The 17,153-nt window shown below is 38.9% G+C and overlaps 1 protein-coding gene across 1 annotated transcript; it reads left to right on the forward strand.

Annotated features, from left to right (window-relative positions):
- Nucleotides 1-173: 173 nt before the first annotated feature.
- On the forward strand, nucleotides 174-13,096 carry LOC134034607 (GTPase IMAP family member 8-like). The gene is made up of 8 exons (XM_062479043.1): nucleotides 174-258; nucleotides 6,177-6,224; nucleotides 6,482-7,159; nucleotides 9,271-9,318; nucleotides 9,531-10,172; nucleotides 10,513-10,569; nucleotides 10,778-11,980; nucleotides 12,256-13,096. The coding sequence occupies exons 1-8, from the start codon at nucleotides 186-188 to the stop codon at nucleotides 12,954-12,956; spliced, it is 3,450 nt and encodes a 1,149-aa protein (XP_062335027.1). The 5' UTR covers nucleotides 174-185; the 3' UTR covers nucleotides 12,957-13,096.
- Nucleotides 13,097-17,153: the final 4,057 nt, after the last annotated feature.

The raw sequence follows: 17,153 nt of genomic DNA on the forward strand, positions 1-17,153 counted from the left end.
TCAATAGAGGTTATCCAAAAAAGTGGTCGGAAGACAGGCAAATGGTCGATCACAGAAACGGACAAAACTGAATAGGCAAGGTGAAATCAATTAACTCAACTCAGGGGAAGCAGAGCGCAGTCTCCTTGCAGGCTGCGCAGAGTAGCCTACGTAGACAGCTACCTTCACAGGAATGGGTTAACTGGATGAGTTTATACTTTCACTTTCACTTCCTTGTTATCTGTGACCATAAAATGGCGGAGTCTGCAAAAACTCTCGGTGAGCATACTAAAAAATACAACTTGAAATCTGAGAAATATTTCTAAACTGGAATGTTGATAAACTGACTAAATGTAATCTACTGTTTTTATAATAACAATACTTCCTAATCAAGCACACATAACTTACTGATGCCACAGGCACTTTCAGCACTTTCAGTCTTTCAGCATAACCTATACACAATTTCTGATTCAGATTACGTTTTTTTCTGTATAGCCTATGTCCTAAACTTATATTATATAGCCTACATTGCTTCACAACATGTTTTATGTCTAAATTCATCATGCCCTATATACAGTGTCTTCAGAATGTATGGTGAAGTCAGGTAATTAGGGACACTTTTTGTATAGAAGATTTCTTGGTAGGATAATCGATAAGAAAACCACACAAAACTCAAAAGACTACCTATAGTCCGTAAACTGAACCCTATTATCGTTTCATTCCGCTCCACAGTCTGGCATCTACACAATCTTTAGCTCATAAAAAAGAACGAGTCGTGCTTAGCTACCAAAAAAAAGTTCGTCGCTAACATTCCAGTCGATTGTCGATGCGTCTATGTTTAATGCAGAACTAGTGACCTTTTTTGATGAACATTCTAGAATTTTAATTCGTCAAGTTTGGCCCTTGAGAGCTTCCGGTTTCAGACGCGCGAATGATTGTTTTGATGGAAGTCAGTTTAGAAGAAGTGAGCAAGTTACTGTGGCAAAAAATGTTGCTGTGTTTGTCTGTTCGTCGAGATACCGAGGTGAAATCAGTTTCATATTCGAGATTCAACAGACATTCATATTCGTACCTCCGTTCAGGCTCCGCATCATATTTAGGGACCGGGGTAAAAGAGTTGACAGTCACCATACAAACTTCAAACTTGTTGCACATTCTTCTACTACTGACTGACCAATTTGTACAACCTTTGGTTTGGTGATAATGTTGATTATTGATTAACCCATAGCCAATAAATCAATAAAAACACAAATATTTCAGTATTTCCTCAATATCTTTGTCAAAAATGACCATAGAAGCTTCAGACCTGTTTCACATTATTCTACTACTAGCAGACCAAGTTGTCCAAGCTTTGGATTGGTGATAAAGTTGATTATTGATTAACCTATATTGCCAATAAATCAAGAAAAACACCAATATTTCAGTATTTCCTCAATATCTTTGTCATAAATGACCGGTCGTCGAGATTGGGGAAGAACAAGTTGTCAACCAGTTTAAATGTCCTATAAAAACGGGACGAGTGGGTTGCTGCTGTAAAGTATATAGCTTGTTGATCTTTCAACGTTGTTTCAATAGTGGAAATACCGTTAGAATAGCGTTGATTTTGGTTTGTTTTTCAACGTTGTTTCAATAGTAATATTAGTGGAAATACCGTTAGAATCGCGTTTCAATATGAAATAAGGGTGCAAAATGATGATTGTTCAACATCATAGTCTGACGTTGTTTCAATGAAATTAGCGTTGAAAGCGGATGATTCAGCGTAGTTTCAATGACGTTTGCTATCTGGGTAGTGCTTTAAAAAGGTGGTTTGGGGTGTAGCGGAGATAGCTTGGGTGCGGCCGCCCCAGGGCCCCGTGCCAATAAGGGGCCCCTCAAACACCACTGATCTTGCATCACTTACATTTTGACAGTTTAACCTTCTGTCTGCTTCTTTCTCAAATAGCTTTTTTGTTTTTTCCAGAAATTAGACAATATTTATCCAGGGAGTACAGTTAGACAGTGGCTGCGCCATAGATATAGGCTAGCACTTAAGAGAATAGTTACGAAAATGGAGAGAGAATGTAAATCGGGCGCATTAAAAAGAAAAGAACGAGATAGTAGTAGAAGTGTGGTAGCATCGTGTGCTCCTCTCACATCGTACTTCTCATCATCTGATTGAGCACACTTGGCCTGTTCAGCATCGCTGTCAATCAGCTGTCGTTGTCTGTGGTGTTAAAACATTTTTACTTGACTGGCAAACTGTTTTCTGTGTTCGTAAATACAAATTTGTCCAAAGAATTGGCTTTTCTTTGTGTTTTTTTTTTAACATGCTTATGGCTCAACAAGTGACGTTATAACATGTGCATTCATCAGATATTTAACCGTTTTTCTTTTACGGTTAATTTTTTTTTAATGACTTGGTAGCAGAGGGCCTCGTGATGAAGCTCCGCCCCCACTGTACTGAGTCTAGCTCCGCCCCAACTTGTCATGGAAGGGAATTTCCAATCATGCCTAGCATCAGTGGCGATGTGTCCTTTCTTTGGTTACTGAATTTGCGCAACAGGCAAGGGATCCACCTGAACAATAAATATACTTCAGTAGAGATAACTCGGTTGTGGATCTGACACTGCATGCGTAGTCCTAGGCTATGGCTAACTCTCATATCCTCCTGTTTTTTTTAACCCTCGACCATACACTGGGTTCAGAAATGACTGCGGGTGATGTAAAAACAGCAGATAATATTGAACATTTATCAGTGGGTTTATTAATTACTACAATTTCACAGCAGTTATTCAACAAGTAACCAGCAGATAGCCTATGCTGCACACCTCCCCGACCGTTGCTTTTAGTATGCAGGCATCACAGCTGGTCTAGGTCTTTTTAAGCCGTCATGTCTTAATATGTACATTGTTTGTTGACTCCCATTAAAAAAAATAGTTGTAGGCATCAGACTTTTATAGGCTCCAATAACCTCTCCTGACTGTAAACACACTCTACCAAATACTATTTGGTAGGCTAATGTAGCTACTATTTGAAATAGTAGACATCGGGATAGATTAGCTCTAGCCCTACCTTAGGTAGGCTATCAATTTCAGATCAGCCTAAAATAAATTATAGCCTAAAATAAATAAAGTTCTGATCCAGTGGGTCGGTTAGGGGACACTATTCGATGTATCGCTGCTATCCACAGCCAGTTAATTGATGGTAATATGCGCTAGTCTATGGAAGCAAATCGTTACCAAAATTCAAATGCAAATGCATTTCCAGAAATGCATTTGCATTTTAAGAATGTGGCTGCATTATTTGACTCATAAATGAAATTAGTAATCAATCATCCTATTTGCATTTTAATTTTCTTCAAGAGTGCTCAATCTTTCACTAAATTAAAATGAAAAAGAAATAGACATTTGAGATTTAATTTTCAAAACATGCCCCAGCAAATAGATACCAAAATTCAATTTGAAATGTAAAATTTGAAAATTAAAATGCATTTCCAGAAATGCATTTGAATTTGAATTGTGGTCACGATTTTGCAGCCACGTTCTTAAAATGAAAATGCATTTCTGGAAATTCATTTTAATTTTCAAATTTTACATTTCAAATTGAATTTTGGTATCTATTTGCTGGGGCATGTTTTGAAAATTAAATCTCAAATGTCTATTTCTTTTTCATTTTAATTAAGTGAAAGATTGAGCACTCTTGAAGAAGAAAATTAAAATGCAAATAGGATGATTGATTGCTAATTTCATTTATAAGTCAAATAATGCAGCCACATTCTTAAAATGCAAATGCATTTCTGGAAATGCATTTGCATTTGAATTTTGGTAACGATTTGCTTCCATACTAGTCATGTTAACTCGATGGTAAAGTAGCTAGCGATAATGTAGGAAACGCGCTAGCCGGATGTAGTTCAGGGCCTTGCGATCTAAACTGATCTGTTATTGTTTACGTTCCAAAAAAGGTCTATAGAGCCCCGGACGTCACGTGACTGTACTGTTTATGTCGCCATTTTGGCAGGAAAGTAGCGGCAAAAATGAACGGCGCCAGCAGGCATTTCAACCTGTCCGAGTTCACTGCGCACTTTAATTCAAAAGACATACGCAACTATAAAGCAAAACTTGATCGATTAAACATTAGTGATCCATATAATGCTCCCGGAGTTATTTTTTTACGACCTTTACGAGTGAAACGGAAGGCTTCCATGACCTTCTGTATCCAGATATTTACAACTCTCTATCAACTTTCATTCGTCCTACTCTAGAGAATCTTTGAAAGCCTACAAAAGCCTGGAGGGATATAAATGGACGCAATCAGCGGGAGTAGTGATGAATATTCAGCTTTGAAGTCTACCGGCTACAAATTGCTATGTGTAACGTTAGCTAATGCAGTCGGTTTTATAACTTCTATAGCTAGCTAGTGTTAGCTAGTCTGTAACGTTCGTCAACGGTTAGCTACTAACTTTGGCTAACGTTCATTATATCAGTGCACTTTTCATCACAAAAATGCCATAACATTTATTACAGATAAGTCATTCCAAGAGACTGAATGATCTTCAGTTGAAGCCATGGGTGGTTGTCAGGAATTATGGGGTTCTTCTCTCTGGATCTTAGGAATCCTATAAAATGCTCTCCCTTTATCTTTTCCCCGATGGTTCAGGCATCCCGGCGCACAGCAGCTATCCACCATGTTAAATCAACGTTTACTGAAATAGGCAGCAAATTAAACTATGTATAATATGTATGTAAGTATATATGTATGTACACTCTGGCGCTCCACTTGGCTCTCCACTTTACTGCCAAAATGGCGATGACCGGTGCATGCTGGGATTGCGTGACGGCACGGTTCGACACGTGATCGTTCTACACCAATAAGGTAGCTGCTTTTTGTCCACATGGATGGATATGGTTGTCAAATAGAGGATGGGACCTTGCACGTTACCGGGATGACCAGAAATTCGGCCCCTGACAGTGTTTTGCATGTGATACACTGCGGCTGCAAAAGTGCCTGTGAGACTGGCAGATGTACCTGTTTTTCGCTAGGACTGTGTTGCACAGACTTATGTCGTTGTTGTAATTGTGCCAACACAAAAGAAACTGAGGAACTGAAAGATAACTGTCCTGACACTGACAGTGAGGACTGTGTGTCCTTAATCTGTTATTCAGGAATTCCTCATTCTTTTCGTGAATAATTCGCGATTTCGTATGTTTGAACCTCTGAACTTACCGTTGGACATGCTGGGCATGAGATGGGAGGGCATGAGACGGGAGGCTCCAGGCTGCATCCATACACTCTTGGAGATAAAAGTCCGCAGGGACCGTATGTAAAGTGGTGCAGTTTCTTTGGCTGCAAAGCCGGTGTTGGTTCTATGAGCTGTGCGGACTAGAATGATCAGAGTTGGCTTAGCCTATGTCGTCTGAAAAATCTTAGATTTTTCAAAATAAAACGCATAAAAACATAAATTAAAAATTGCCATGTGACCATGGCATTTAGCTGGATAATGCCCCCCGAGGTGTCCATTATCATTATCCCTTACTTACACCATGGTTACTCCACTGTGGACATGGTTACTCCACATGCTCCGCCGTTACACAGTTTGGATTGCATTCATAAAGGGGAGACTGTCTCAATTTTTTTTCTTCTCAACACAAAAACCTTAAACTCGGCAATCAAAACCAATATCTTTCTTGTTCAACAACATCGCATTCTGAGGAAATATAGGCTACCCCAGCTTTGATTACCAAAGGAAATTTATGGACTATTCTGTTTTCAGACCTATCAAACCTACACATGTACTGTGAAAATAATGTAATGCTGGGATATACAGAACAAAATAGACTGAGTGGTGAATTTTGTGGCAAGGTCACATTTGAAAGCTTGTGTTATTTTGGTGAAAACCGCCCTATCATATGGAAAATCGAATGCTTTCATTATGCATCTCAAAAACAGATAATGTTTTTATTACAATAGCTTCAGATATTGGCATATTTAGCATCTTTCACATCTAGGATGAATATATGACCATGTAGCATAGCTTTTTACACTAATGAAGAACCAACATCACCCACTACAGAATTCAGTTCAAGGAGCACATGCAATCTTGTTACACTCAACTATTACACTTTTGTAAATGAATGCCCCAAATGCTTGAATTGCATTCAGAATGAATGTTCCATTCTAATAGTCATTCCATTGTTCTATCTGATATGTTTCATTCTCAGACAGAGGAATCAAGAAGACCAGCAGCTATGAATTATTGCCTCCTGAAAGTGAGTTGATTCATAAATCATGTCTACCCCCAAGTTATATGGCATGATATATCATAAATATGGGAAATTATCTTCATAGTTGTGTGTAGTGTATGTATATATATATATAGTAATAATATCTCTTTGCTTCAGTGTTCTTCATACATTGTATATTACTCTTTGGAAAGTCTTAGTGTGTGTAGTGCCATCAGCTGTGCCTGTGAGCTGCACTTACTAAAACAAATTAAACCTTGTGATTTCTGACATTTACTCCACAGTGTCTGAGGATCCTCCAGAGATGAGGATTGTTCTTCTGGGGAGGAATGGCAGAGAGAAGAGCATTGTGGGAAACATCCTCCTGAACAGAGAGGCGTTTGATCTCAACTATGTTCTGCACCAGACTGAGAGAGCCAGGGGACTGGTGGAGGGAAGACGCTTCACTGTGGTCATCACTCCAGACCTGTTACACCCAGATATCTCTCATGATAAACTGTCAGAGGAACTGCAGCAGTGTGTGACTCTGTCTGCACCTGGACCTCATGTGCTCCTCCTGCTGGTGACACCTGAAGAGTTCACTGAAGATGAGAGGGACAGAATCAGACACTTGCTTGATTCTATTAGTGGAAAGTCCTGTGACTGCTCAATGGTGGTAGTAACTGCTGAACGAGACAGAAGACAAGACTTGGAATCCTGTGAGGATATAAATCCCCAGGTACAGCAATTGATTGGAGAATTTAGATCGAAATACTTCAAGTTCAAACAATCTGTCGACCACACCGAACTTATATCAAGTATAGACAAGATTGTGGAGGAGAACAGAGGAGGACAACTCACCTGTGAGCTTCATGAAAAGTCTACAGGAGGAGCAACAACAGAGAGAGGAGCAGAAGCAGAAGAGAGGAGTTGGGGGGATGAGAGAGGAGCGGGTGAATATGGTGAACGTGGCATGGCTGTTGGTAAGTGACCATGCTAAATGGCATAAGCTGCTCTTAATTATTTGTAATTGTCAAGTTCTATCTCCAACAATGCTGGTCCACTTGGCAAGACCCAGGAAGAGACACAGAGAGACGCAAGGCTCAACTCGGCTTTAGTGATTTTTATTGGACTTTTACTCCAGCAGAATAAGCAGGTTGAAAACCTTAAAGAAAGAAACAGATTCTAAGCGTTCAAAATAATAATTACAACTAAACCGTTCTACAACACAAATAGAGGCTTGCAACTAAAATACAGGCAACTGAATACATGGTTCCAAGCTAAGCTACTCAACAGTGGCGTCTCAGTGGTCTTCCATGCATTGTTTGTGCATGGGAGCTATGCACCTGTTTATGAAGCCCAATCATGCCCAATCAATGCAGTGGAAGCCACCGGTGATATTTACCTAGTGCGCCCTCTGATGTAAAGACTATCCAAATAGAAAACAATAGTAGAAACAGATAGAAATAAGAGGGGGTCAGATGGCTGAGCGGTTAGGGAGTCAGAGTCTTTCTGCTTTAATGTGGTCATTTTGCGATCTTTGGTAGTCTTTTTATTTTATAGTCTGTGGTCAAATTATTTTAGAAGGGATTATTTTTCACAATCGGCAACATGTCTACTCTTCTTTTATTGAACATAGACTAATGATAGTATCAACAAAAGGAGTCAGATGGCTGAGCGATTAGGGAGTCGGGCTATTAATCAGAACGTTGTTGGTTCGATTCCCCGGCTGTGCAAAATGGCGTTGTGTCCTTGGGCAAGGCACTTCACCCTACTTGCCTGCAAGAGGTTAGGGTTGCCTCTTTCTGACAAAACAGTAATCCGTATTACATTTGTAAAAAAATAAAATAATAATATTATTATATAAAAAATATTGTCACTACAAACATGGTTCAATTTATGCTGAAGCATTTGGAGCCCAAAGCTGAATAGCAGTACAGATCCCAGTAACTGTTACAGAATCAATTGGATGAGCCCACCTTTCTAAACAAAATTCTTAAAACACAAAACATGCAGCCCCAAACTGGAACACAAATTCTTATAACAAAAAAGCATGACACAAAACCAATCTTCATCAAAACATACAACCTGACATTGAATGTTCAATCAATGGTCAACACAATGGTCCAATAAATACAAACTACAATTATTATTATAGCCTAATATAGTTAACCCTGATTGGGCCTTTTGTTGATACTATCATTAGTCTATGTTCAATAAGAGAAGAGTAGACGTGTTGCCGATTGTGAAAAATATTATTTTCGAAAATAATTTGACCACAGACCATAAAATAAAAAGACTACCAAAGATCGCAAAATGACCACATTAAATCAGAAAGAAAGTCACTCAATATACAGAAACAAAAGGCTTTTTACATACAAGATACTTGTTTTTTCCTTGACAAATTCCATGTACTCTGCAATCTATTGTATATGCATACAGCAGAATACAAATAAAAAAACAATCGCTAAGAAAACACAGCACAAACAGGCAAGTGTTGCAACACAAATGTCAAAAATGCAACGCAAATGCAGTATATACCACATGGTCTCCATTTGTTCCAGTTTTCATCAGCATCACACTGGATGTTTTCCCTGGCAACACATTAAAGAAAATGATGCACTACAAGGTGTGCCTGTTACGCATGGATCAGGACTGATGGTTTTTGCAAAGAAGTCTTGGGACACTTTGTATAGATTACCAAGAAACCCACCCAAAACTCCGAAGACTACCGAAATGGATCTCTGCTGTATTTCTCTCAAGATTCAATTATGGCAAATAAAATTACTTACTTACTTGGAAACCTTGGACCTTCAAACACACCGAGAACCTATACTGTATACAGGACACGTCCATAACATTTTATAGGATAAGTTTATGCTACACAAACAGTGCTGATGCAACAACATCCAACGGTTCCCTGCAAAGTTTATTTAGGCTATATAAATGTTAAGTCTAATTAGGGATGTTAATGATAATCATTAATCAATAAATTGTCATTAAATGAATGCCCTGAATGCTTGGATTGCATTCAGAATAAATGTTCCATTCAAATTCTCATTCCATTGTTCTATTTCATATGTTTTATTCTCAGAGAGAGGAATGAGGAAGACCAACAGCTCTGAGTTATTGCCTCCTCTCAGTAAGTTGATTCATTCAAATTATTCTGTGGTGTTATATATTGTAAATACTATAAATAATTGTTATACTTATAGGATGTCTGTGGTTCAATGTTGTTCATACATTGTTTACTCGTTGGAAAGTCTTAGTGTGTGTAGTGCTAGTAGCTGTGCCTGTGATGTGCTCGTACTAAAACTAATTCAACCTTGTGATTTTGTGATGTTTGCTTCTCAGTGTCTGAGGATCATCCAGACCGGAGGATTGTACTTCTGGGGAGGAACGGCAGAGCGAAGAGCATTATGGGAAACCTTCTCCTGGGTACAGAAGGATTTCATCCTAACTATTCTCAACAGACTCAAATAATCAGTGGACAAGTGGAGAGAAGACGCTTCACTGTGGTCAACACTTCAGACCTGCTACACCAAGATATCTCTGATAGAAAACTCTCAGTGGAACTGCAGCAGTGTGTGACTCTGTCTGCACCTGGACCTCACGTGCTCCTCCTGGTGGTGACTCCTGAAGAGTTCATTGAAGAAGAAAGTCGCAGGTTAACATATATCCTTAACTCCCTCAACAGTCAGCAGTCATTTGATTTCTCAATGATGATGATAGTTAATGCAGATAACATAGGAAAACCAATGGAAACCTATATAGCAGAAAATTCCTTGTTCTCTCAAATGGTCAAGAAATGTAGAGGAAGGTACTTTCAGCTGAAGAGCCTTGATGATAAAACTGAACTTCTAGCTAAATTAGAGGAGATTGTAAGGGCCCATGGAGGAGATCACCTTGCCTGTGATCGGTTTGAAGATGCTGCAAGTGGCACAACCGAGGAAGCAGCAAAACATCAGGAGAATTGGGAGACAGTGAGAAACGTTGGTATGTATGTAGTCCATCCTCCAAGAATGTTAGTATCATATGGATAAATGAATGGATATATTATTGTTAACGAGGCAATAATACATGCATAAACTACCAAATCTGGCTGTAGGATAATATTCCAACTGAAAGATATTGATTTGCTTGATATGTTCTTGGAGTTTTGTTTAAAATATTTGGTTGGATTTATTTCATTCATATAGAAACAAGCACAAAGCTAAATTGCAGAAGCCAATTGAAATTATAAGAATATTAATCAATGTCTGCAGATACCCTGTTAAGGATATTACAGCATTATTGTTGACAGAACGCATAAGGTTTGGTGTTTAACTTTATTCAGGGGTGTCCATCATTCAAGGCAGTATTGGGCAGTCATCAGTCAGTACAAGAAGTTGTCGTAAGTTTCACACTATGGGGATACATTTACATATATTTCAACAATTTAATAGAAAGTAAAAGTGATTATATCAGTGCAAAATTATCTTAAAAGTATATATCATAGACAGTATATATTGTACAATTTACAATACTAACAATCCAATGTGTGAATTTGATAAGCATGTGTATATGTTATATTGTAATCGAATGCTCAATTATTTCTTCAGAAATTAGGATTGTGCTGTTGGGGACGAGTGATGACAAGCAGACATCAGCTGGAAACTTCATTCTAGGGAAGAATTCCTTTACAAAGTTTAGTCCCACCATGGTCTTCTCCACTAACACATGTGTATCAGCCAGTGCACATGTGAAGGGCAAGAAAACAACTGTTGTGAAGACACCAGACCTCTGTAGTCCAAAATTGACAGCAGACGGTCTGATGAAGGAGATGGAGAAGTGTTTGTCCCTGTCTGCTCCTGGTCCTCATGTATTCTTACTGCTGCTGAAACCAGAGGAGTTCACAGAAGAGAACAACAAAAGATTAAGGTGGATCCTGAGCCTGTTTGGTAAAGATGCTTTCAAACACTCTCTGGTGATCACAACACATGAAGGAGAGGGAAGAAATCTCTGTGTGACTCAGATCATCAAAGATTGTGGAGGACATCATTACAAAATGACACATGGAGGTGACCATTCACAGTTAACAAATAAGATAGAGGAGATGGTGAGAAGGAATGGGTGGAGATACCTGAAACATGATGAAGAGACACCACAGTCAGAGGGTAACATTCCTAGAATGAACTTGGTCCTGTGTGGGAGGAGAGGATGTGGGAAGACTTCCACAGCCGACACCATACTGGGTCAGAGAGAGACCAGGCCAGAGTCTCTCTCCTCAGCAGTGTGTGTGAAGAGAGAGGGAGAGGTGTGTGGACGCTGGCTGACCCTGGTGGAGATGCCTGCTCTGTGTGGACCAACACTCACTCAGGAGGAAGTGATGCGTGAGACTCTCCGCTGTGTCTCTCTGTGTGACCCTCCTGGAGTCCATGCTTTCCTCCTGGTGGTGCCTGTGGGTCCACTCACTGATGAAGACAAGGGAGAGCTACAGAAACTCCAGGAATTCTACGGCTCACAAATCAGTAACTTTGTCTTGGCTGTACTCACTCATGATCTTCAAGCAACAAATGATGAATTGATGGCTGTATTGAATCGCAATGAAAGCTGTGTTGATCTCCTACAGTCATGTGGAAAAGGGAATCAATTTTTTAATGACACACAAGTCCGCCAGCTCCTAGAGAAGATAGAAAAGAAGATGGCTGGTGACAGCTGCTTCAGTCTTGAGATGTATATGAAGTTGCAGTTGGAGAAGAACTCGAAAGAATTTCTGAAGAGGATTAATGAGCTGGAGAACCAGACCAAAAACATACAGACAGGTGAGAAGATTATGAATTTAATATATAAGTATGTATTAAAATGTTAATATCAGGAGTCTGTTAAAATAGTTATTTCTATAGAGAAAACTTTTGTTGTAACCTTTCATCATCATTTGACATACATATAGTACATTCAAAAGGTCTAACATTACCCAACATCTAAAATATTGTTTTGTGAAAATATGAAATTGTTGCCCATAGTACCAGTTATATTTGTTACATTGCTTATAAGAACACCTTACAGATTGTTTACATGACTGCATTTACTTTGTCAGGTTCCCAGAAGAGCAGCCTTGAAGAGTGTGTGAGGGTGGTGCTGATTGGGAGGACAGGAAGTGGAAAGAGTGCAACAGGAAACACCATTTTAGGGAAAAATAAGTTCATTTCTCAAACAAGTTCAACATCTGTGACAGCTGTGTGCCAGAAGGAAACAGAAATGGTAGATGGCAGGTCTGTTGCAGTAGTCGACACTCCAGGCCTGTTTGATACAACTTTCTCTAATGATCAAGTTCAAGAGGAGATAGTGAAATGTATCAGCCTTTTAGCTCCAGGTCCTCATGTCTTCTTACTGACAGTACAGATTGGAAGAACCACAAAAGAAGAAAAAGATACGTTGGATCTCATCAAGAGAAACTTTGGGAAAAATGCAGGCATCTACAGTATTGTCTTGTTCACAAGAGGCGATGATCTTCAGGAAGATCAGTCAATCGAGAGTTACATTCAAAGAGCTGATGTGATGAAGAAACTGATCCAGGATTGTGGAGGCAGGTACCATGTCTTCAATAACAAAGACAAGAACAACCATGGCCAGGTCAGGGAGCTGATGACAAAGATAGATGAGATGGTGAAGAAAAATGGAGGAGGTTGTTATACCAACGAGATGTTCCAGGAGGCTGAAGCTGCCATCAAACAAGAAATTGATCAAATACTGAAACAGAAAGAAAAAAGAGATGGAGAGAGAAAAGAATCAACTTAAAACCAAACACGAGGAGGAAATGAATGAAATGAAAAAAAGAATGGAGGAACAGAGACTTGAGGTTAAGAACGAGAGAAAACAGAAGGAGGAAGAGTTACAAAGAAAAGCAGATGAAATCAAAAAAATTGGTAAAGAAATACACGAGAGGGAGAGGCTGGAGAAAGATAAAAGAGATACAGAAGAACGAGAGAGAAGAGACAGAGAAGAGAAACAGCGGAGACAATGGGAGAGAACAGTTAATGACATGGAAAAGGCCCAGATAAAACAACGTGAACAGTGGGAAAGAGAACAACAAATAAGAGAAGTAGAGGAGAAAACCAGGATAGAGGAAGAGAGAAAACTATGGAACGATAAACTTCACAAAGAAAAAGAAGAATTTGAAAGGAGACAGAGGGAAGAAAAGACGAAGAAGGATGAGGGAGAAATAGAGTTTGAAAGAGTAAAACAGCAGTGGATGAGTAAAATTAAAGATGCAGAGAAGAGTAAAGAAGAAATAAAACAAGAACTTATTCGAAAGTATGAGAAAATGGAGAAAGAACATTCTGAAGAAAACAAGAGAAAGGAGGCTGTAGACAGGGAGCGAGAAAGACAAGAATGGGCTGAGAAAGAAAAGAAAATGATTGATGACTTTGACAGAGAACAAGAGGAAGTAAAGCAAAAACGAGAAAAAAAAGAAAATGATAGGAGACGTAAAGAGCAGCAGGAAAGAAAACGGCTTGAAACAGAGTTAAAAGATAAGAAGAGAGAAATGAAAGCACAACAAGAGCAATGGAAGCTGAAGAAGAAAATGGATGAAGACAAAAGAAAAAAAGAAGATTTAATTAGAAAAAAATAGGAAAATAAACTGAGAGAACTACAAGAGACGTTGGAACAAGAGAGAGACAAATTCTTAAAGAAAAGTAATGAAGACCAGATTAAGATAGACGAAGAGGAAAAAAAGCGCCTGGAATTGGTAAAAGCTCATGACAAAGAAAAAGAAGAAATTAAACGGAGATATGAGGATGAGGCTCGGAAAAAAGCAGAGGAGTTTAATGATTTTAAAAAAAAATCTTGGGAGGAATACGAAGCTATGAAGGAGAAACATAAACAAGACTGTCAGCTGTTGGAAGACCTCTCAAAGCTAGACACTATAGAAAAACTGAACGAAGAAAGGAAACGACTAGAGGAGGAACATAAAAAACAAATAGAAGATTTTAAACGTGCCCATTATTGGAAACCAGGATGTTTTGTACAATAAATCAATGCTGGTATATAAAATATCAGGACACATTAAGGCTGTGGTGGTAGTAACAGTAGTAACTTGACTGATTGTCTCACGTGACCGTGTTTTGACTCCCAAATGTATGTGTACACATTCTTGAAATTGTGTACACCATGCTATTATTCTCAAACCAAATATTCAGTTAAAAACAAGTAGTAGTGCCATATAACTAGTAGGGAAGGGTTTAAAATTATCAGGTGTCATCAGAGAATCTAAATGGTTTAAAATATGGTTCAATGGTGTTAATGGTTTATAGAAAGTGTGTCCTTATGCATGTGTATGTAGAGTCTCAAGCAGTGTATGATTAATTTGGATTATTTGATCAACTAACGTGTAAAACAGTAATGATAAATTTGTGTTTTAGCAATACTGCTGTATAACTATCATGGTGTCCCTTGCTTGGACACTTCTGGATAATGTCTCACTAAATGATGTGATGTGCTGTGTCGTATTTGTGTAATATTACTTTTAGTCATTGATGCAAATGTTTTAATTGTCTTATGTTCTGACAATACATTTTGAAAGACAACTAGTAATCAAATTGCCTTTGTGTTTGGTGCATACCTGAACAAAAGCCAAATAACTTTTAACGCCTGAAGGGCCTTGTTCTACATAATGTTTAAAAGTTGTGTTTTAGGTGGAAATGCTGATTCAGTATCTATGTATACAGACAAACAAATATTAATAGGCTGGGAAGGGTTATGACAATAAGGGACATGAAAGAGACATGAATATTAAGTGAATCAAAAACGCATATGTTACTTCCTGCAATGGTAGACTGGCATAGCTGTATAAGTGCCTTATGCTCCGTGATTGTTTATTTTAAAATTATGTATTTTATGTATGTAACACCTAAGGTATTATGTTATTTTTTCTTGGGGATGTTATGCTGTACTTATTGTATGAACAATGAACAATGTTAAGCCTCTAGCTGGTTCATTTATTAGAGTGATTGCAGTGGAGTGATTAAAACAGTCAGTAACCCTAACGCTAATATTCATTAATATACCCCTTTGTTTTTTTTAATCAAATGTTCTGTACCTACCAAATTCTCTTTCAGTTCGATTGAACAAACAATTATTATCGATTATGGAATTTTTAAACACAATACTTTATCTGTTTTCCATTGCTACTGTATATACAATTAGTGGACAGCTTTCTATTAGTGTAATGCATATATTTAGACACCTTGAGAATTTTAAGACTTACTTCATCTGTAAACCTGTACTGTAGTACAGCAAGATAAACAAAGCTGTATTACCTGTCACAATACTGATCTAGACAATTTATCACAGTAAATTATGGAAAGCTTGATATTTGCACAGACTGTATCATTAAATATGTTAAATGTTTATTGACATTCCCCATGCCAAAGGACTTCAGAAACAATAAAAAAAAACAGACAGACAGAGAGAGAAAAAATTCTAGTGAGATTATTTAGATGGTGGCACAACCCATCCCAATGCAAAATTACTTTTCAGTCATTTCATTTGAACTGGTTGCTGAGAATGTTAGTCTTTACCTTTACACAAATTGCCACAAAGAATAGTGGTACTCTTGTTTCATAGACAAAGTAACAATGTATTACATTATCTTCACCATCAATCAGATGGTAGAAGATACAGATGCGGGGCAAGCTCTTGGCCATCGTGGGCAGTGTCGGTCATCCCCTCCGCCGTGTCCTCGCAGGACAGTCCAGCAGCCTCCGTAGCGGGCAGCTCAGCACCCTACGTTCTACGTTTTACGCTTATCTACTCTGTACATGGCCTTGTTGTGAGTGCTCTTAATCACGAGGGATTACGGATCACGTAATCGGATTACGGATCTCGTGATCACGGGATCACGAGGGACGTAATAGACTCACTGTTTTTGCTGATGCTGAATTGTGTTTAGCATTACATTCATTACAAATGTAACTTTAAGTTAAACATGTGCGTTTAAACTTCACTTGGGGAAACTGACTTCACCTTTAGAGGCTCGGAGGCGCAGCTCAGTCGCTCCAGTCTTTGCCGGGATGCAATGCCACCGCACCGCAGCAGACTCGTTGTGTGCGAGCCAGACTGTGTGAACACCGCTCTGCACGTTTGATGCAGGGACGTAGCTAAGTATTTTAGGGGCAGGGGGCTGAGAATGCATTTAAAATAAAAAATGTAATTGTTCACTTTCGGTAAATGTATTGTTCAGTTCAATGTTTTGAGAAGTTTGTGGACATAGTGGCGGTCTGTTTTTGGATCACCAAAGTTAGGGGGGCAGCTGGGGGGGGCAAGGCTCTAGAGTGGGGGCAGCTGCCCCCCCTTGCCCCCTTGTAGATCCGCCCATGGTCCCAGGCGTTATGCTGGTGAGACTAATCAAAATGACATTTTTTAATGTTAGAGAAGCTAATTATTTAGTGGTTGGTTTACAGGAACAAGTTAGCATAGTTCAGAAAACTAAAATAGAGTACAATAAAATAGAAGTTGACATAGACAAGATAACTAGGGAACAAAAATATATGGGGCTTAAAGGTCCCATAACATTAAATGTTTACTTTAGGAGGTTATTTAACATTAATATGAGTTCCCCTAGCCTGCCTTTGGTACCTCAGTGGCTAGAAAGGTGTAAACCAAGCCCTGGGTATTCTTCTCCGCCTTTGAGAAAATAAAAGCTGAAACGCTCGGTTTTGAAAATGCTGGTTTTATGACGCCATAAGAGTGAAGGTTACCTCCCTTTTCTCTGCTTTGCCCGCACAGATAATTTGGCCCACCAATGAAAAAATGAGCTACGACCGTGCGAGCGCGATATTGGTTTTCCTCGAGACATCATGGCTTGCAAACGACCGAAGCATGGCAGTTAGCCCCCCCCCCCCTCTTTCTTCCTCATAGAATTTAAAGCTACAGAAACAGCACGTCCTGAGGAAAGCTCATTGTGGGACTGCTCGTAGTGGCTGTAATTCTGCA

Source organism: Osmerus eperlanus, chromosome 2 (assembly GCF_963692335.1).
Source record: "Osmerus eperlanus chromosome 2, fOsmEpe2.1, whole genome shotgun sequence".
Lineage (NCBI taxonomy): Eukaryota > Metazoa > Chordata > Actinopteri > Osmeriformes > Osmeridae > Osmerus > Osmerus eperlanus.